General features: G+C 47.5%; 1 protein-coding gene across 1 annotated transcript in view; it reads right to left on the bottom strand.

Moving 5' to 3' along the window:
- The window catches only part of PTDSS1 (phosphatidylserine synthase 1), a 69,217-nt gene that overhangs the window by 10,659 nt on the left and 37,037 nt on the right, over nt 1-21,521 (bottom strand). Inside the window, exons 6-10 of the mRNA XM_055431591.2 lie at nt 18,286-18,437; nt 16,148-16,289; nt 13,527-13,639; nt 10,884-10,949; nt 2,262-2,361 (exon numbers count right to left, since the gene is read on the bottom strand). Of these exons, the coding sequence (XP_055287566.1) occupies nt 2,262-2,361; nt 10,884-10,949; nt 13,527-13,639; nt 16,148-16,289; nt 18,286-18,437 (573 nt within the window). The remainder of the gene's footprint in view (nt 1-2,261; nt 2,362-10,883; nt 10,950-13,526; nt 13,640-16,147; nt 16,290-18,285; nt 18,438-21,521) is intronic.

The raw sequence follows: 21,521 nt of genomic DNA, 5'->3' as shown, positions 1-21,521 counted from the left end.
GGAGAGACTGAGAAACGTGTGGCGTCCTTGATAAAATCACCATTGCATAGACACCAAGGTGCATCAAAATTCACCAACCTAAGGAGGGGGATGCTAAAACAGAGTGAAAGTCTCTAAAACTTAGAGACTGGAGGGGCCCGGCCAGCTGGGTGACCAGAGACAGCTCCGTGGACACGGCCGACCGTGGGGAAACTCTTCTGGCGACTGAAGCCCCCGGAGGAAGCCTGCATTAGGCTGTGATAAAAAGCACCTCTGCCCACATCTCAGGAGTCCCGCCGGCCTTAACCTGCCTGTGGTTCTGTTGGCGCCAGGTAAGGGCTATGCCCACTCCTGCCCGCCATGAGTAGCTGCTACAATTCACAGAGCTGGAGTGCCCATGCCAGAGAGAAATGTGAGGGGCAAAGGGTAACATCTCCTGGCCCGGCTGACACGCTTCCCCCCGCCAACCGATCCCTACATCTCATCCCACTGTGACGGAAAAAATACATCTGAGCATGAATTCTGGAGTTTGAGGAGAAAAGAGATCCTTCTCCCCTTTCACTGTTCAAGATAAAACTGCATGGGATCAAGCTGCCCTGGCACATTTAGGATTTCTAACAAGTAATCCTAAAAATAGACACCATGAAAGACAATAAAAACACTTTAAAAATACAAAGTTCAGTCCTGCCAAAAGGAAAAAACAAACAAAAAAGACTTGAAGCTGATTAAGCCTCTAGATCCAGCTACCAATTTATAGAAAATACAGAGGACTAAGAAATCTGGTAAATGACAGTAAGGATGGCATCAGTAAAACCAGACGAGGGGAAAACCTACAGGACAAAAGAGTTTGTTTCTTCAACAAACAAGAGAGAGTGCTAGAGATGGAGGGAGACACGTAGATTAAAAGAGGCATGCAAACCAACTGCAATGAGTAGATGCTGATTCAAATAAACTGTTAGAAAATACAAGCTTGAAGGAAACATGAGAAATGTGAACACTGATCAGCTACTTAACAGTATGAAGGAATGAATTCTTTTTCCGGTGTGATAATGTCATGGTGGTTGCACTAAACGAAAAAGCATTCCTGTCTTTTTTTAGAGAGACATCCTGAAAAAGGAAAAGTGGGCCTGCTTCCGAGTAAGCTGGGATAGGGATGGTGCGCGTAGAACAGAAGGACACGAGACTGGCCATTGGTGGGTAACTGCTGAATCTGGGTGAGGCGTACGTGAAGGGGGAGCGACCTTATCTACTTCCATGTGTTTGAAATCTATGTGATAATAATAAAAATTTTTAAAAAGCCCGAGTTAATTTTCTAGACCAAGTAAGTAAAAGTGAAGAATCTTAAATGTAAAATAAGACTTTTCTCCAAAGTAACAAAACAAATTAAGAAGGGCAATCATAGAATTTTAAATTTAAAAAAATTTTAGGTAAGATCCTATTTTATTTGAGAGATGAGGGAAAAGTCCCAGGACAATGAAGCTGGAGGCCCCCAGGACTCTTCCTTTCAGAGAGGAAAACACGCCCAACACAGGCATGGCCTATATATAACACTGGCCCGGGGAGAAGAAATTGCGTGGCCTGATTACCTCCAAACCCCTTCCCCCTACATGGCCTGTAAATCAGAGTCTTTCGTTTTGTACATAAACGCTTGGTTATACACACATTCGGAGAAGGCAATGGCAAGCCACTCCAGTACTCTTGCCTAGAAAATCGCATGGACAGAGGAGCCTGGTAGGCTGCAGTCCATGGGGTCGCTACTAGTCGGACACGACTGAGCAACTTCACTTTCACTTTTCAGTTTCACTTTCACTTTCCCACATTGGAGAAGGAAATGGCAACCCACTCCAGTGTTCTTGCCTGGAGAATCCCAGGGATGGCGGAGCCTGGTCGGCTGCTGTCTATGGGGTCGCACAGAGTTGGACACGACTGAAGCGACTTAGCAGCAGCATACACACATTACAGGGCGCCGTCACTATCTTCCCTTCAAGGCAGACCTGACATTCTCAGCAAATGCAGGCCAATGCTCCCAAGTGAAACAAATGAGAGTATAACGCACCTGCTGGGGGCATGTGACCAGACCTACAAAGGGGACCAATCTGGGGTGCCACGTGGTCCTACGTATTTGTTCTTGAACTTCATCCCATGGCCAATCTTGGGCTACTACAAGTAGTTTGTCTTGTCTATAAATGTCTAAGAAACCTTGGTACACAAGAGGGTCTTGTTTTGTTCTAGAAGAGACCATGGGGAGTTTAACACTTCAAGGTAGAAAAGTAATGACTTACCACGCAAAGAAGCCAAAGCACAACATAGAGTATTTGGGTCTTAGAGAAGAGATCTTGTCCAAATTTTATGCAGACAATAGCTTCCAGGAAACCAATGACCCTGTGACACAGAACAAGAGGTTAAATAACAAACTCATCTTATCAGAACATAATGCACTACCAGAAACATGCATAATTCCACCAGAAAGTTCAACAGGTCAAAAGATTTCTGCTCCAAACACTGGAAGCAAGTCCCCTACAAAATGACAGTGTTCTAGTCTACTGTGCTTTCTTTAGAGACAATACATATGTATTATATATATACACATATATATATAATAAAAAAGGCTATTTTAGTGTTATTCCTCTCTTCTTGTTTTTCAGATTATTTTTTTAGAGCAGTTTTTCAGGCTCATAGTAAACTTGAGGGAAAGGTACAGATTTCCGACCATTCTCTGCCGGCACACATGCACAGCCTTCCCTACTGTCAATATTGCTCACCAGAGCAGCACGTCTGTCACAAATGATGAACACAGTCACCCAAAGTCCACAGGTTAGGTGGTGTACATTCTGTGGGTTTGGATAGATGTTCAAAGTGTAATGTATCCACCACTGGGCTTCCCAGGTGGTGCTAGTGGTAAAGAACCTGCTTGCCAAGGCAGGAGATGTAAGAGACACAAGTTCAGTCCCTGGGTTGGGAAGATCCCCTGGAGAAGGGCATGGCAACCCACTCCAGTGTTCTTGCCTGGAGAATCCCATGGACTACAGTTGCAAAGAGCTGGGCACGACTGAAGTGACTTCGTGGACATGCATCTACCATTAGAGGGTCAGACGGAATAGTTTCACTGCCCTAGAAGCCCTCTGTGCTCTGCCTATTCACCCCCTTCTTCCTCCCCGGAAATGAGTTATTTTTCACATCTTCCTTCCTCACAGACCACAGTCTCAATGTGTACATTTTCATAGCCACAGGCCACTTGATGCCACCCCGGTCAGAGCCATCACGACAGGTGGACAGACGCCCTCTTGGCTGAGACCCTGGCAGGGGCAGGAAATCCACCCCCTCTGTGGGCAGCTGCTTCTGCCCTCTCAGTCTCTTTAGCTTTGGGGAGGTTGTTCCTTATCTCCGGCGGGTACCTGCCTCCTCCCGCCCCAGTCCTAACTCTGCCCTCCACAGTCATACAGGGGAGGGTGAGCCTCCAGGTGAGACTCAGTAACTGGAAGGCAGCAATCACATTCCCTCCCAGCCATCTAGGAATTTCCGGATTTAGTATGTCCAGTTCTGCTGACAATAAAAACTCTTTATCCTCTGCATCTGTAAGGAATTTTGCTAAATAAACAAAATGTTTAAAAAAAAACTTCCATGCAATACTCTTGAATTAAAACGTCAAAGAAAAAAGCCAATCTTGTATTATAGAACTTCATTTATGAATATTAAAATCTGATCTTTATTACGGTTCAGAAATTGAAGGTAAGAACTGAGGAGGTGAGGTAACATATTTCATCCCTTCATCCCAATGACAGCCCAGAAATAGCGATTTCTGACAAGGCCACGCTAGGTATTCCTTGATCAGGAAGGAAGCGAGACAATCAGGGACTGGTCCTGTTGCACGCAACAGGTAGGAAAAGGTAGGAAGGGGCCCGGAAGCCCCCAGGTCCCCTCCCCACTGCAGACACAGAGGTCACTGCCATGGTCAAATGGATGGACAGCTGTAAAGAACTGAACACCTGGAGTCAGAACCGCCAAAGCAGAAAGTCTCCAGTATGTGTGTATCTCTAGAGAGTCTGGGGTGGTCTTGTCCCCCGGGGCGAACCGAACAAGGTTTAGGAGTGGTTGCCTGAATCTTTAAAGACCACTCTCTCACATACACACACACCCCGGCCCAATAAAGCCCAGCCCTGTGAGAAAGCCGCATTTCAACCCCACATCGTGGGAGACCACGGGCAGCAGGGCTGAGGTCGGCTGTCACCCTGAGGTCGAGACCACCAGCTGACACTAGAGGGCAGCAAAGCAGCTTCGGGAAGGGCACCTGTGGGCGGACACAGAAAGCAACGCAGCCGGGGCTGGGGCGGCCTGAGGGACTGCAACAGGAAGGAAGTCTGCCCACCCGCCCTGAGCGGACAGAACCGCGGGCTTCACTGTGACAGGCTTTAAATAGTCAACCGACTGAGGCGCCCTTGGAGAGCTCGGTGACCAGCTGAGCAGAGCTGTGTTTCTCAGACTTCTGTGACCTGAGCCCCATGGCAGGAAACACAATTTTCATTTTGTCTCCCCCTCCCACACACACAACCTGCCCCAAAATACATGAAACAACTGTCCCCTTGCTCTGACATTTTCCTACCCTATTTCATTGTCAGAAAATGCTGGTCATGACTCACTCAGCTGACTTCATAACGACCTGCAATTTGCTCTAAAGACCAGTGTTTTTCAGCTAGGAACTTCAGGATGACTTGGTCCCACATGCTGAGGAATCTTAGCTAACCTGTTGTCCATGGAGGTGACCTTGAGTAGAGACTGGGGGGGGGGTCAGGACGGAGGGGAAGGGGCAGCGTGAGGTCACGAGGTGACGGGTCTCGAAGGCCACCCCAGAGCTCGGCTTTCAGTCTGAGGGCCTGAGAATCCTGGGGGCGTTGCAGCAGAGGGCTGAACTGCATTCATTTGTGGAGACTCATTTTGGCGGCTGGAAGAGAACTGCTGTGAGGAGACCGTGGGGCAGGGCGAGGACCTGGAGGAGATGTGGGATGTGGCGAGCAGCGGGAACGGGGATGCATCACCCCAGCCATCCACGGGCCCCTTACCCAGCAACGCTGGCCCTTAGAGGGAGTCCTTAAATGTAACACCCTCCTGGGAGGTCAACATCACTTCCTTATGGGACTCAAATTGCTGGGCTTGAGGCCAAAGGCCTAGGTACTGTGGGAGCCTCTATGAAGCCGGGCAGCTGAGGCAACACCAACCACCTCACCCTGGGCAGCCCCTGCATGGTACTGCCCTCAACTTAGAGCCAATTTCAATCTCGGATCTTGACCAGGCTGAGCAAGGCGGCCAATCTGTGGCTGGAAGGAATCCAGGACTCTTCCTCCCTTTCATGCTTGTTGCCGCCCTTATCGTGAAGGAGCATGTTCAGTTCAGTTGCTTAGTCGTGTCTGACTCTTTGTGACTCCATGACCGCAGCACGCCAGGCTTCCCTGTCCATCACCAACTCCTGGAATTCACTCAAACTCATGTCCATTGAGTCAGTGATGCCATCCAGCCATCTCATTCTCTGTCGTCCCCGTCTCCTCCCGCCCCCAATCCCTCCCAGCATCTGAGTCTTTTCCAGTGAGTCAACTCATCGCATGAGGTGGCCAAAATATTGGGGTTTCAGTTTCAGCATCAGTCCTTCCAATGAATGTTCAGGACTGATCTCCTTTAAGATGGACTGGTTGGATCTCCCTGCAGTCCAAGGGACTCTCAAGAGTCTTCTCCAATACCACAGTTCAAAAGCATCAATTCTTTGGCGCTCAGCTTTCTTTATAGTCCAACTCTCACATCCATACATGACTACTGGAAAAACCACAGCTTTGACTAGGTGGACCTTTGTTGGCAAAATAACGTCTCTGCTTTTTAATATGCTGTCTAGGTTGGTTATAGCTTTCCTTCCAAGGAGCAAATGTCTTTTATTTCATGCAGTCACTATCTGCAGTGATTTTGGAGCCCCCCAAAATAAAGTCTCGTACTGTTTCCATTGTTTCCCCATCTATTTGCCACCTCTTCTTAATATCTTCTGCTTGTTAGGTCCATACTGTTTCTCTCCTTTATTGTGCCCAGCTTTGCATGAAATGGTCCCTTGGTATCTCTGATTTTCTTGAAGAGATCTCTAGTCTTTCCCATTCTATTGTTTTCCTCTATTTCTTTGCACTGATCACTGAGGAAGGTTTTCTTACCTCTCCTTGCTCTTCTTTGGAACTCTGCATCCAAATGGGTATAGTTTCCCTTTCCTCCTTTGCCTTTAGCCTCTCTTCTTTTCCTCAGCTATTTGTAAGGCCTCCTCAGACAACCATTTTGCCTTTTTGCATTTCTTTTTCTCTGGGATGGTCTTGATCACTGCCTCCTATACAGTATCACAAACCTCCATCCATAGTTCTTCAGGCACTCTGTATATCAGATCTAATCCCTTGAATCCATTTGTCACTTCCACTATATAATTATAAGGGATTTGATTTAGGTCATACCTGAATGGTCTAGTGGTTTTCCCTACTTTCTTCAATTTAAGTCTGAATTTGACAATAACGATTTCCTGATCTGAGCCACAATCAGCTCCCGGTCTTGTTTTTGCTGACTGTATAGAGCTCCTCCATCTTTGGCTACAAAGAATATAATCAATCTGATTTCAGTATTGACCATCTGGTGATGTCCACATGTAGAGTCTTCTCTTGGGTTGTTGGAAGAGAGTGTTTGCTATGACCAGTGGGTTCTCATGGGCAGGAGGCAAATCAACTTTGGGCGGCCTGAGGTCCTTCTGCCTGGAGTGAGGCTGGCCTCTCATAAATAAAAATGACCTAAACGTAGAACCCAGCATCAGGAAATCCTCGGCGGATGGAACAAGAATGTATCATGGTCTTATTGAAACGGGCACAAAAGCGCTCGGCCTGGTGTGAGCTGGGTATACAAGTCAACCTCCAGCAGACACCATTCTATCTGTAGCACAGGTTGCTCCTGGATTTTCAAGATGACACAGCCTGTGTGCGTCCTACAGATGCAGCCCTGCAGCTGCACAAACCACTCCGCTGTGAGGGCTTGGGTTACGGGTCAGTCACTCTCCGGGGGCCAGGAGCTGACTCTCCAGCAGTGAAAACAAGCCGTGTATACAAGGGACATAACTATGATATAATCCCACAGGGAGCCAGGAGGCACTGCATAACTTCAAGAGGCGGTTCCAGTTCCAGTTCGGATGAGTTCTGGTACCGGCTAAGATGAGTTCCGGTTCCGGCTAAGATGAGTTCCGGTTCTGGTTAGGATGCGCAAACACACCTTTGGGGAGGAAGTGAGCGCTGAGCTAGGCCTTAAGGAGGAAGAGAACTCTCTCAGTTGTGCTCCATGGAACATCTGGACTTCCTAAGAAGCCCCGGGGCAGGATGAAGAGGGGGAGAAGGGGGCGGAGGGTCCTGGGTGGCACGCCCAGAACAATCCTGCTCAGTTGTCTTGCTGTATATCAGGGTTTGCAGCAAGATATCATTGGAGAAAAGGGATTCAGTTGCTGAAAAAAATTTTGTGACTATTGTAGAGGACTGGGGCTTGTCAGTAGGTGTTTCTGAGCAAGGGAGCAGCAGGAAAAAGGGTGGTCAGTCTGGAGGAGGATGGGATGAAGGAGAAGACACTGGAAACAGGAAATGGGAACCTGGCAAGGATGCTGCCCTTGCAATGTGAGCGCTGAGGGTGGGACAGAGATGTGGGTGGAGCAGAGGGAAGGCAGTATGAGAGGCTGTGAGCAAAGGTCGGCAGGAAGATGAAGGTGGCCTGGGAGTGCTGGGGAAGCTGGAGGAGTCAGGTATGGCCTCCTCCAGTTGTCTGTTCCCCTCCAAACACTCCCTCCTCCTGTAAGGACACTGAGGTGCACAGTGTGTCCACCCTTAAGAACGAGCCTGGAAGAACTGCAGCACAATTACAAGAATTTGCGGAGGGGAGACAGGTGGAAGGGGAAGCCAGCAAAGGAAACTGAGACGCCGCAGAAGAGGAGGAGGCAGGTCTGCAGGGCAGCTGCTGGAGGAGGAAGCAAACAGTCTGGAGATGGCAAACGCCACGGAGAAGACAGGAGAGATGAGGGTGGAGAAGGACGTGCCGACGTGGAGCTGCCCCTGGACAGCGTGATGTGCAGAGGAGCAGAGGCAGAAGCTTACTGTCACGGGTCACCAGCAGGGCTGGGACAACTCGGAAGAGGAAGCCAGTGTGGTGAGAGGCAGTTTGGACAGCATCCGGGCTTCAGGCCTGGACCCTGGGGACCATCAGCTCTGACCCAACCCCTGAAGACCCAACCCAAGGACTTGCCAGAGGAGGAAAAGTGACTGCTCACTCCTGTTACAGCCACAGCTTGGAAGCTTTCCTTCCAGGGCCAAGGGATCCAACATCTTTTCTTCATCAGCCAGCACAATGCTCTCCTTTGGAGGTACAGAAACTCAATTATAACAGGGAGGGGAGGGGGAGAAAGGTGAAGATGAAGATGGTTTCACATGCACACCTGGGCAGTCTGTCCACCTCGCTCTGGCCCTGATGCCCACGGAGATGTAGTAACCGGAAGAGGTTCCCCCACTCCGACTTCTCCCCATGGGTTCCCATTCTCCAGATGGGCCCAGGATGTTTAGGGACAAAAGGCTATAAGTTCAGCTCCATGACACAACTGCGGAGCCCACACTGAAAGTCCGTATTTCATTACGTATAGCAGCAATTAATGGCAGCTTTTTGAGGATGTAACATTTACAAAGGAGAAAAGTGCCCACTACATGGGCTTCACCTCTGTTTCCTTGCATCTCCATACTGTGATAGAGCTGAAGTCATCCTAAGGTTAGTGAAAAGAAAACTATAAAGCATCAACTAGCTGTTAAAGGAGGGGCTTCCCTGGTGGCTTAGTGGTAAAGAACCCACCAGCCAATGCAGGAGATACAGGTTCAATTCCTGGGTCAGGAAGATCCCCTGGAGAAGGAAATGGTGACCCATTCCAGTATTCTTTCCTGGAGAATCCCATGGACGGAGGAGCCTGGTGGGCTACAGTCCATGGGGTCACAAAAGAATCAGACACGTCTTGGCAATAAAAACAAAGTTGTTAAAGGAAGTCAGAGATTTCAGTGTTTGCTGTTTTGATAGAAGATGAAATAAAAAACAAAAAAACGAAGATGACAGGGAAGCCGGAGGAAAGAAGGAAAAGAAGATGGGAGGTGGTGACCCCCAAGAGGCAAACACCAGAGAAGACACTGGAGGCCAGGCCTCCTGCAGCACCATCGCGGGCCCACCACGCCGACCAGACAGAGGCTGTTCCTGCCCATTCACACACCAGGTGGGTCCGCCCTGCGTGATTTATGAAGAGGGACTTGCTGTTTTTCAGCACAGCCCACTAATCTCAAGGTCCAGTGACCCTGACATCACCATTCTGGGAGTCCTCGATTCTCAACAGAGCATCCTAAATCAGCCAAATGACCTCTGCATTTATTTCAGATCATTTGCATTTGACCATCTTTCACCATTTTCCAGCAATGGGCAGCTTTCTGCGTTTGCTCCCACCCTTTGGCCTAGTTCCTCTTGGCTATTTCTCCCACCACAGGGATTAAACTTTCAAGATACCAGATTAGGGAGAACTACCTGTCTCTCTGATCCACCATCTCCTTTTTCCTCAACAGGTGACTAGACAGAGTTCTCCAGTCGCAGCAGAATAAGACTGTGGCAAGGACTTATAAATGTGAAAAGAAAAATGCACGTGGAAAGAAAGATGCATGGGACAGAGGAAAAGCTCAAAGGCAGAAAAGATCCCCAGTCCTTGGACAAGACAGTAAGAAGGCAACCTGCCCTCCTGCGACACAAGTATGTAAGGAGTCTGGTAACTGTAGATTCTCTTTCCCACCCAAGCAGTAAACAATGGAAACTGAATCCATCCTATTACCCTTTAAGCTACTTTGGTTATGAAAATCAGCTTACATCACAGAGTTTGCCAGCAACAGTGACAAAGGCCTTTTGTCTTTTGGGAAGAAGGCGGTGGGAAACTTTGAGTAACCCTTCCAGAATCTGGGTGAGAGCTGGAGACACACACACACACACACACAGACACACACACACGTTTGGAAGGAATGACAATGTAATGCAAGTAGCAAGTATCTCTAAAGAGTTGATGTCTTTGGATGATCTTTAGTTTATTCTTTTCTACATTATCAATATGCATTACATGGAAAAAAAATTCTGTTTAAAAATCTGTTGTGGTTTCCATCAGATTTTCTTTATGCTCAGTTTAAAATCTAGATTAGTTCCTAAATTTAAGCTCCTTGAGTGACTGAACTTCACACACAGACGTGCTGGATGTCTCTGGAACTTCTATTGCTAGATGGCATGGTGAGATGTGGACGGTGTTATACAGAGGAAGCTATTACCTGAGGTACTGAACAGCATTTCACATTTAACACTGAGGGTAAAACTGGATAATCGATGCTTTCTTTCAAATCATTTAAGTAATTATAAATTCAGATACAGCATTTGTATCTATAATAAGATGATAAATTATGACTGTGTGGCTACCTGTTAGTTTTCTTTGGGACAATAAAACCAGACCTTTTCTGGTGTGAAAGTAACATGAAGTGTGGTCAAGCCCATCACAAGACATTGTTCCAAACTTACCATCGATTTCAGAAGGAATTCAAACAATTCATTTCCTAATTTCAGGAAACAAGGCCTCCAAGTCTATGTGGAAAATATCTTTTGATTTCCTACTGTCTTTAAAAAAAATAATTTCCACATCCTCTTTCTATAACTTGCCAGTTAACTAGTCTAAATTTAAATCAGAAAAGGAATGTTAAAAGCGAAAGACACACAAAAATAAAACTGCACTGAAAGGCACTTAATGCAGGGCCAAGAAAGAACTCAAGAAATTTACAGACGTAAGTGGTTTCAAATGATAACAGACTACTCACCCAAATACCCAGCACTGTGTTCCCACGCGTTTGCACTGCGTGTCGGTGAGGTAAGCATAGTACTGTCTGAAAGAACAAAAGTAGAATTCACTGAAAGCCTCTGGAAGACCAGCAAGCCAATACAGAACTAAATCCCTCTGACAGTGTGAATATAAAAACTGTCTGCCTTGTCCCACGTACTCAAGCTGCCTGGTCTAGTTCTATTCGAAGGAACAGGAAGCCAGTGCCTGCTGAAACCTTTCTGTAAGAGGCGAAAAATTTGGACTGGGATGGAGGGAGGTGGTTTAAAGAGCCAGATTATTGGCAGAGGCAGTCTTGATTCAGAGGCAGACTCCCACACTCCTGGGCCAAAGTCACCCCAGGTGGGTGCGTCAGTCTCTCTCCACAGAGGCAGCTCCAGAAGCTCACCTACACTGTCTCTGTCTCCTCTGGCTCTCTCCAGGACAAAGGCTGCTGACTGCAACCAGGCAGGAAATCTATACATTTTGGCTCTCAGAAATATTTCAAGGTGGCTGGCTACATGCCCAGTGCTCAGTAGCCACACGTGGGAGAGGCTGCCTATAGGACAGCACAGGCTGGGAGTCTTACAGCTGCCCCTGAAACCCGACCATCCCTGGGGAGGTGACATCTGAACCAGCAGGGTAAGGGCTGGGGTTACAGACTCGCCTTTGAGGGTTTGAGGAAAGCTATGATAAAGGCACATAAAATATGCACACAAAATTCTGCATTAAACATGAGAGGGTTCACGAATGCCTAAAGCTTGTCCATGAACTATATCGGCTCTGTACCCCAAAGTGAAGAATTCTAGCTGTAAAGAATTCAGGCTTTCCCTTCGCTTCACATTTTCATTACCTAATTTGCTTTTACCAGTTCAGCTACTTTACTAATTGCATCCATGCCCTTATACTGCACGTTATATTAGACTATAAGAATATTCACTCAAATATCTTCTCAAAGCAGTGTCATATGAAAGTCTAACCAAAAAGAGGAAAAGAAAGACCCGGTCAGTATATATGATTTATACTGAAGCCTGAGTTTTCGCTTCTTTCTGGGCCTGCCATTTACTCATCGGAACCTAAAATCCATTAGCATTTCCATCTTTCCAAGAAGCTTGTCAACCATCTCCTTAGCCTCAAGTAATATAGGAACAAAGGAAGTGGCTAATTTTTAAACAAAAAAAGAATCGTTTGAAAACCCACAGAGTTTGGCAAAAATTTTAAGGAGCTCTCAAAAAGTCCAAACACTGGATTTTTAGTTTCTGGTTGAGTCTCTAGTTTTTGCTGTGAAATGTTTAACAATAAGGAAATTTCATGATAAATCACATGTGATTTGCTGTTCTGTTTTCTAAGAGATTTCTTTCCCCACTTGTTTGTTGATTGCTCCTAATTTTATGAAGGAACTGCTGCTAATCTTTCCTGAAAATAACAGTAAGCCTCAAATTAAATCAAATTTTAAATATGATAAGGAGGTGCCAACCCACAAAAAGGAAAACTGCATCCATGAGATAACTATTTCAGCAGATCACTAGTCCATAAAGTGCCAAAGGGCTGCAGTGTACCAACTGTTACCTTCCTGTATATATTAATATATATTTGTAATAACGAATGAGGACAATAAGAAGTGCTAGCTGGGGTGAGGGTTATGTCTGACCAAGGAAAGCACTCACTCTCCTTGGCAAATAAGACCCTCTACTTGTATAGTTCGCTCACACATTAAAACTAATTAATTAAATTATCCCACAGTTTCCAAAGAAAACTTACTTTGAATCAGCGATGCAGAGACTTTGGGTGTTTCTACTGATCAATGCCGAGACTCCATACTAGTTATAAAACCCTAATCACTCTTTCCAAATAGGAGCAACAAAACAATTGAAAGTGTTTCACTCTGAAGTTCACTGGGATGGGTCCATGTGGGGAACTCCAGTCTCTGAACAGCACCTTATCTCTAGGGTCCTACATGAATCGTGACTCCAGGGCAAGGACAGCTTCCCTGGAGGATGAAAACCCAAGCTTGTACCTGCTGTCCTGGAGGACCACAGGAAGGACATTTGAAAAAGGAAATTAACTGGCTCTAAAGGAACTAACAAAGTTTCATTCTAAAAATAACATTTATGACTTCCATCCACCGTAAAAATGTTTGTATTTTTTGATAATCTCATGAAGAAAACCTCAGTACGTCTTCCTCATTTTGTTTTAAATAGGATGCTACAGGGGAAAAAGGGGCTTCCCAGGTGGCTCAGTGGTAAAGAGTCTGCCTGCCAATGCAGGAGATACAGGTTGGATCCCTGGGTCAGGAAGATCCCCTGGAGAAGGAAATGGCAACTCACGCCTGGTGGGCAATAGCCCGTGGAGTCATAAAGACACAACTTAGTGACTGAGCGTAGGGGAAAAGAACAGCAGTGAAGATCACAAAGGGGTTTGGATGTAATGGTGGGGTGCTGGTCTTCACGTTACTGAGGCTGGAGAAGCAAAATGTTTTCCTCATGTGCTGGATATATGTCTTTTTGTTCCCTTGGAAGTATAATTGTCTAGAATGACATTCTCCTGGAAAATCTGCTAGTTTATATGACCTCCTTTACACTACACAGGAGAACACAAAGCAGGTGAACATGTTCAAATGACCGTCTGGCTAACACAGAATTACCTTACTGTGGGAGCCGTGATGCCACCAATAAAGAGAATTCGACACCAGCTTAATGGATGACTGGCTTGGAACACAAAGATATGTTTCAGGAAGAAGGTATTCAACTCGGTCAGCTGCAAAAGAAGGAGGCGTGAGTCAACCTGGTGCTTCCAGCTAAGTCATGAGCATCTAGTCCTTCAATGGATGTTCTATAGCTAAAAATAATTGGTACGTTCAAAGCATTTCCAGAAAATATATCGGGTCTCTTAAGAGCTTGCTGTTTAAGCCCAGGTACAGCCAGGACAACATGGGCACCAACCAAGCAGGGGTCCAGGGGAGGTGCTGGGTGCTGAGAGGGGCACCGGGGGCATTGGCCATTCAGCGTGCTTCCAGGTTCACGTGACTGTGACCTGGCTGACAGGTGTGAGCTGCTGGGACAGTCGGGAGGGAGACGCTTCAGGAGCAAAATCAGGAAAACAAATCTCTGCTGAGGAACACCTTTGCGGCTGGACAGAAATCAGGCCAGGTCAAAAAGACGTCTGACAGCAGGGAAGCAGGCTCTTTAATAGCCAAAAGAAGCCTGAGATGCTGTGCGTGACTGAGAGAGGACTATGGGCTCATTCAGCTCGTGCCGGAGACCAAGCAGATTTTGGACGAAAGGCTGAGAAACTCTTAAAAGTGGATATGGGGGCTGGTCCAGGCTTCACCCAGCAGTGAGCCTGCCCCCTTGAGGGCAGCACCCAGTGCCACTATCATGTGACCCGTCCTGGCGGCACAAAACACGTCTATCAGGAAATCCGTGCTCCATGCCCAGAGGCCCCTCCTGTCCCCTCCAGATGAAGTGAGCAGCAGAGATTAGGAAAGGTCACTGCTTTAAGAGCACATGAGTCCTCCCCTGGTGGCACCGTGGATAAGAATCCGCCTGCCAACGCTGGAGACACGGGATCGATCCCTAGTCCGGGAAGATCCGGCGTGCCCTGGGGCAACCGAGCCTGGGTGCCACAGCCGTTCGGCCCACGTGTTGCAACCACCGAAGTCTGTGTACCTAGAGCCTGTGCTCCGCAACCAGAAAAGGCCCCGCAACAAGAAGCCCAAGCACCAAACTGGAGAGCAGACGCCCTCACTGCAACCAGAGAAAGCCCGTGCAGCAACGGAGGCCCAGGACGGCCAAAAATAAGCAGTTATTAGAAAAGGAAAAACGTACATCACACGGGCCACCAGGTTCATTGCAGTGACCTAAAATGTGCATCTTTCCCCACAGTGCTGTTGTTTTTTTTTAAATTTATTTTTAATTGGAGGATCATAGTGCTGATTTTAAGGATATAAAATAAGAACGGTTCACTCATCATCACCACGTATAGGAAACGGATCCCTGCATAGCGCTCACGATCCAGGGGACAGTGGGCCGTGGAATTCTGCCATCCTAGGAAAATCCAAATCCTTCCGAGGTCTTCACAATCAAAGGGAACCTCTCCCTGCCCTGGCACTGCCCCAGAAGGGAAAACTTGACCGTCATCCATTTATGTAACCCCCCTCCTTTTTAAAAAGTTTTTTTGATGGGGACCATTTCTAAAGTCTTTATTAAATTCATTACAATATTGCTACTTTTTTTATGTTTTAGTTTTTTGGCTTCAAGGTATAAGGGATCGTCTCTCCCCGGCCAGGGATTGAACCTGCAAACTCCCTCTGTTGGAAGGTGAAGTCCCGACCACTGGACTACCAAGGAAGTCCCTCTGTGCCCATTTTATCCACTGACTTCCCCAAACCATGGCGACTATATACCTATTCATCCACACAGACTTCCACAGCCATAAACCTCATTTACTGAGATCGATATTATCCTTCTCCTTCTGTGGACAAACTGTCTTTCAAATGACACATGCCAATTTTCTCCTTGTGTTGAGAGTATGTTGTTCATGTGTTTAAAATATAATGTCTGAAGATTCTGGAAGACAATTCAGGTGAAAACTAGTTTTCCTCAGCTACTCTCCCAAAGCTGTGCAACAATTAACCTACGAACAGGAGGGTCAATAAAAAAGGCTGCCTCCAGGAAAGAGTTGTTTGGTAATCTCTTTCCGAGACTCCAGGCGTCTGCATCATGTCAGTCTGCTTGGAAGGAGGGCCTCTCACCACTGCTGATACCACTCCAGAGGACCCAGGTCCCCAGGGGGCTCCAGTGCCCTCAGGGAGCTTCTTTATTTAGCGCTTCACCAATTACCTAAAGTGGTAACAGCTGAGGTGCCATCTTAACACTCAAACACTGAGTCTGAACTATAAAAAAAAAAAAGCCTTACATTTGTTACTTTGGTCCTGAAAAGACCATTCTATGGATAGAAAGCAATCCAATGCCTAACTCACTGGGTGACAGATGCTGAGCACGAGGTTTTTACAGGGAATTTTAATCTGTTTCCAATTTGCAATTCAAAGATCCATATTTTAAAACATATTCACAATGAAGCAAGACCGTAAGTGTAACAGCATCACTGTTGAGTTATTCTGTATGTCAGCTGTAGAACAGTACATCTTTTGACGCACGGAGCTGATAAGCAACGTCAACTAGCATGAACCCTAAATCAATGGGTGGTTTTTATTTTGGTTTTGTTTTTTTCCTACTTCTGAGCATCTGAAAAAAAAAAAATTACCTGCCAGATGATCATGAAAAGGTATATCCCAGCCACTCTCTGAAATGAAGACTTGGGGTCAAACCACCGCACGTAGGTCCAGCTGGCAGGAGTGAACTGGAGCACCGCTCTTTTGATCTTGCCGGTGGTGGTATGGATGTCCCTGAAAGGAGAAGAGCAGTTCTGCTGAAAATTCAGAGAGATAAGAAAGGACAAAAAAGAAAAAAAACTGCACTGACTATTTTACAACCAGTACTCAGAACAAAAGATCCCTTCCTGTTTGAACATCTCTCCAGCAGCAGCCTCTGTTCACAGGTGAGGCGCTGAGAGTGTCACACCTGGCAGGGAGCCTCGGCAAGGACAGGTACGACGCAAAGGCCAGGCCACTGCAGGGCCACCGCAGGCCGCAGTCTGTGAGCTGTGACAAGAGACGCCGAGGGACACTGAAGACAGTAACTCGGAGCGAGGCCAGGAGGGGTGAGGGCGCAGCAAGGTGCAGCTCCCACCCATGGCTCACCACCCCCACTCCAACCTGGGGGCCCAAGGAAAACCCAGAACATGCTCTGTACGGGAGGTGACCCATAGCGGCTCCTGGCCCTGTAGCTGCTTCAGTTAAGTTGAAACCGTGATTTCTTTTAACCTTTCTTGGGTTTCATCCTAAAAATCACTCAATTAAAAAATTTGTATTCCCTGATAGAAACAAACAGTCCCACAGGTCACAAATGAGACCACTGAGGCTCCAGGACACGGAATGGCTGATGCCGGCGCACCTCCTAAGCCTCAGAGCTGAGGGCAGATTCTGGTCGCCTCATGGGAGACCAGGGGAGCCTGGTCTAAATCTAAAGATTTTTTTAATTCAACAAAAACGTTATGTCGAGGACCTTCAGGTCTCAGACACCGTTTTAGATGCTGAAGGCACAAGGACAAACAGGCCAGGCCTTCCGTTCTTGGAGGGGGGAGGGGGTGGGAGGGGGAGCACAAGGAGCCCAGGTGTGTTCCCTCACCCACTCCCCTGCCCATCAACGAGCCTGAGGGGAGAAAACCTCCTGCAAGAAGCTTGCAGCACAAGGCCAACAAAGAAACAGAGTCTGTTCCAAAGATCAACAAGAACGAGGAAGGGCCTGGACTAAAAAATGGTGGCACTCCATGGAAAGAGATAGAGAAAGACGGGGATAAAGAACGGTGTGATGGAGAACTGGACATTTAATGGAGGAAGAGGTTAATCCAACCTGATCTGTATTCCTTCACGTTTAATGTAACTTGAAACCAGGGGGACTTTTTTGTTCATTTGCTGTGCTTATGTCTTGACAGAATGATTCTCAAGCTGAATTTGAGCATAAATGTATGAAATTAGGGACGCATAATGGAGTGTTTAAGGAGCCAGGCAGCCTGATGCAAATTCAGACTCAGCTTGCTAGCTGAATGTCCTCGGGCAAATTACCAACCGAAACCACAGTACCCATCATCCCTAAAATGAAGAGAATGGTGGTGTGTCTACCCCTCGGGTTGATGTAAGGCTCAAATGAGATACTGTGTATGAAGGTTGCTGAGAGCAAAACCCAGCGCTGCTACAGATTTTGTTACATTATATACTGCTTGAAATTTATTAAAAAGTCCTTTCAAGTCAGTGGCCAAAGAAAGGATTACTCACAAAAGGGATGGAGTAAACTGGTTAATCAGATCCAGTACTGTGAAATCTCCCCCTTATACCATATACCAAAATTAATTTGACACGCAATAAATAGGTTACTTATAATCGCCAAGCCCATGGACTTTGTCCTCAGGCCCACAAGAAACCATCACAGGGGAATGACTTGATGGCTCTGACGGTCCTGAGACCACCTCTCGGGCAGTGGTGGCAGAAGGCTTAGAGGGGTTAACCTGGGGACAGGGCAGTCATCAACCCAGCCGTGGGAGTCGGAATGCAGGCTGGGGAATAAGGATAAAAAAAAGAGGGGATGGATTTGAGAAACTCGTAAATGATTCAGCATTTTCCGGATCAGTGCCCGAAACTGGGTTTAGAACCATTTTTGAGCTCCAGTGACCAATGTATAATTTACTCTTCGTCATCAGAGAACACACTCATGCTGTGGGATGCTGAGCAGTTAAGTTCACATCACGAGAAACGGTGACGCAGGGCCCGGAGGAGGACGACTCACTTGAAACTTGCCCAGTGGTAAGTCCTCATCTCTAAAAACCGGCAGACGACCATGCCCAGCCAGATGCCGCCCCCGTTGCACAGCAGGATGTCCAGGATGACTTGGTCCCACCAGCACTCGGCAAAATTGGGGAGAAGATGCATGAAGAAAAGCTGGGAAACACGAGAGATGACGGTTGTGAAAAATAAAACAAACCTGGGGTACCATCCTGAAAGATAAGGTTCCTTTTAACAGTATACTCTTTTATTCAAACGTGGTGACATTTTAGGTTTCACTGATGTATTAAAAAAAATACATAAAACCAAGTTCTGTAACCAGGTTCTTATTTTTTATTTCATGACGATTTGCAAATACTGTTAATCCAAGCACCGCCTTTTTAAATTTATTTTTAACACAGGGTTTTAAAGAAATGATGATCCATCTTGAAAAATACTACCAATCACCTTGGCTCAAGACAATGTAACATGGACCCTGGAGAAGGAAGGGAGCAAAGTTTTCTCAACTGCCTACAGAGCATTGGCATAATCCTCAATACTAGCAGCTTGAGAATTTAAGCTGTATATTTTAGAAACGGTCTACAGATATTTGAATAAAATCGTAAGCTGTAAATGAGCTTAACAGGAAATCTCACACTAACCGATCTGCAGTGACGATCTTTTATTAAGTGCCTACGATGCAGCAATACCAGCTGGTGAGACAACATGGACCACGGTCCTTGATCTCACGGGCAGGGGCCGGACTTATTCAGAGCCAGACACTTATCCAGAACCCCAGAATCAGGTACGCTGTGGCAAGCGCTACGAGGGTGACGTGAATGGGAACCGCAGAGCCACTGAAGAGAGGCATTCTGAGAGACGGCGATTGTGGCAGCTTCCTGGAAGGGAGACAGGCTGGAGTGGGGTGGTTCAAGAGATGGAGATGAAAGTGAAGCTATTCCAGAAGAGAGGCACAGTGAGACCAAGGGTGGAACAGAAGTCTTTTACGGAAATAGTTCTGTCCAAAACAAAGGACCTGTTCGCTGTGTCCGGAGCAGCACGGTATACTGCGTGAAGGCTTGCTTTTAAGAGGGTCTGAAATTATAAAGACAATGCCTGGCAGCTCTCTGGAAAGAGGCAACCCCATAATTATAAACCTCTGAAGTAATAAATGCTACAAATGAGAACTATTCATGAAAGCATTTCACAGACTGTGCACGCAGGTGTGCCAAGTCACTTCAGTTGTATCCAACTCTGGGCGACCCTAAGGACTGCAGCCCACCAGGCTCTTCTGTCAGTGGGACTCTAGGCAAGAACACCGGAGCGGGTGGCACTGCTCTCCAGGGGATCTTCCCGACCCAGGGATCGAACCCACATCTCTGACATCTCCTGCACTGGCAGGCGGGATCTTTACCACTAGTGCCACGTAGAAGGCCCTTTCATAGACTGCAAAGCAACACTGATACAAGGGTCCTGTCTTCCTGACGTACCTGCTGCTGGGAAGACACAGAACGGCTACTGTGTGCGAGGCTGAGGGGCTGTGGGCTGACCCCTGGCAGGTGGCGCACCGCCTGGGCCTGACTCCGAGGTGCAAGCCAGGACATGAGTATTAACCCACACGAGGCAGAGAGAAGCTTCTGCAGAAGCCCATGACACAGACCTGCTGAAACAGGACTCTGCAGGGGAGTGGATGTGGGGCACTGACATCCACCTGAGGAGCCTTTCTAGAGAGTACTGGGTTCGGGGATGAGATGGGCCAGAAAGAGAGGAGTCGGGGAGCTGGAAAGAGTCACCTTCACTCACTCACTGTGGATCTGGGGGCGTCTGCCCGTGTGAGGCAGAGCCCTGGGGTCTGGGACTGGGCAGGCACGGGCCCTGCCCTCTGGAGGCATGAGGTTTAGCAGAAAAGACACCTGTCACGTATCTAACATGGGCTGAGTGTTTCAGAGGAGAAGGGCCGGATGCTCTACTTTCAGGGGCACCAATGTGAGCCCAGCCAGCGGAGGACGCAGGGCAGAGAGGGAAGAACTCAGAGAATGGCTTCCTGGGAGGTAAGGACACAGCAACTGTGCAGGGCAGAAAGCAGAGGGCAGGTGAGAGGTCTCAGGGAGGCTGGGCCAGCTAATACCCTAACATCGGCCTTCGTAGGCTGTTCAGAGTCCCCCCCGCCGCCGTCCTGATTTTGCTTTAAGAGTAATGGACAAACAGGGAAGAGTTTGCAGTAGAAGCACGTGATGGGGTTGAGATCTGTAAGGATCACTCTGAAATAGACAGTGTTGCAGGAGCAGGCAGGAAATTCAGCTAAGAAGAGAGTAGATTAGATACAAGTGGGAGCAGAGGAATGACCTGGAGAGGTGTCTAGAGAAGAGGCGCCAGGACTTGGGGATGACAGGATGCCGGGGAGCAAAGAAAGGGAAGGGCAGGCAGCCAGGGAGGTGAGGGAGGCCGAGTGACTTGCACAGGTCACGTGGGGGTGAGGTCCTGAGGATGCCTGCAAGCTGGAGAGCGAGTGTGTGGTACAGGGGCGGGGACACGGGCGTCCTCACAGGCAAGCACCCCGGATCCACTCTCAGCTCTGAGCTCCAGTTTCCATTGTTACACTGAGATACATGCTGCGAGGATTCTGGATGACGTACAAACAGTGGCAGGCACTGTTACACATTGAATCGTGGCCCCCTTAAAACCCATAACGTGGAGGTTCTAACCTCCAGGGCCTCGTAAGGTGAGCTTATTTGTAAATGAGGTCACTGCAGGTGTAATTAGCAAGATGGGGTCATCCTGGAGGAGGGTGGGCCCCTAATCCAGTATGACTAGTGTCCTCATAGAAAGAACGCCATGTGAAGGCACACGGGGAGAAGGCCACCTGAGGGCAAAGGTGGAGACTGAGGTGATCGACAAGTCAAGGAACACCAGAGGTGGCCAGCAAACCACAAGCAGCGAGGAGAAGCCCGGGAAGGTTATGAAGCAGTGAACCAAGCGTACACCCTGAACTCAGGCTTCCAGCCTCCAGGGCCGTGAGAGGCATGTTAATAGATGTGACTGTCTGACCAGCACACTCGCTAAGTTACGATCAGGGCAATGATGGGCCTGTGTACAATCACTGAAGGATAATCATAATCAAGAAATGCTTGATTATGCATTATGTATCTGCGCACACAGCCAGACTCTGTTCCCTGGGGCGATTAAGAATAACATAATAACTGAACAATAAATGAACCAGTTCCCTGAATGTCACTTCACTAATAGTTTTTCAAGAATATA

Source organism: Moschus berezovskii, chromosome 16, assembly GCF_049115385.1.
Source record: "Moschus berezovskii isolate FMDL1 chromosome 16, NW_MosBer_1.0, whole genome shotgun sequence".
In the NCBI taxonomy this organism is placed as follows: domain Eukaryota; kingdom Metazoa; phylum Chordata; class Mammalia; order Artiodactyla; family Moschidae; genus Moschus; species Moschus berezovskii.
The sequence above is the reverse complement of the archived record's forward strand: the minus strand, read 5'-3'. Positions and strand labels throughout refer to the sequence as shown.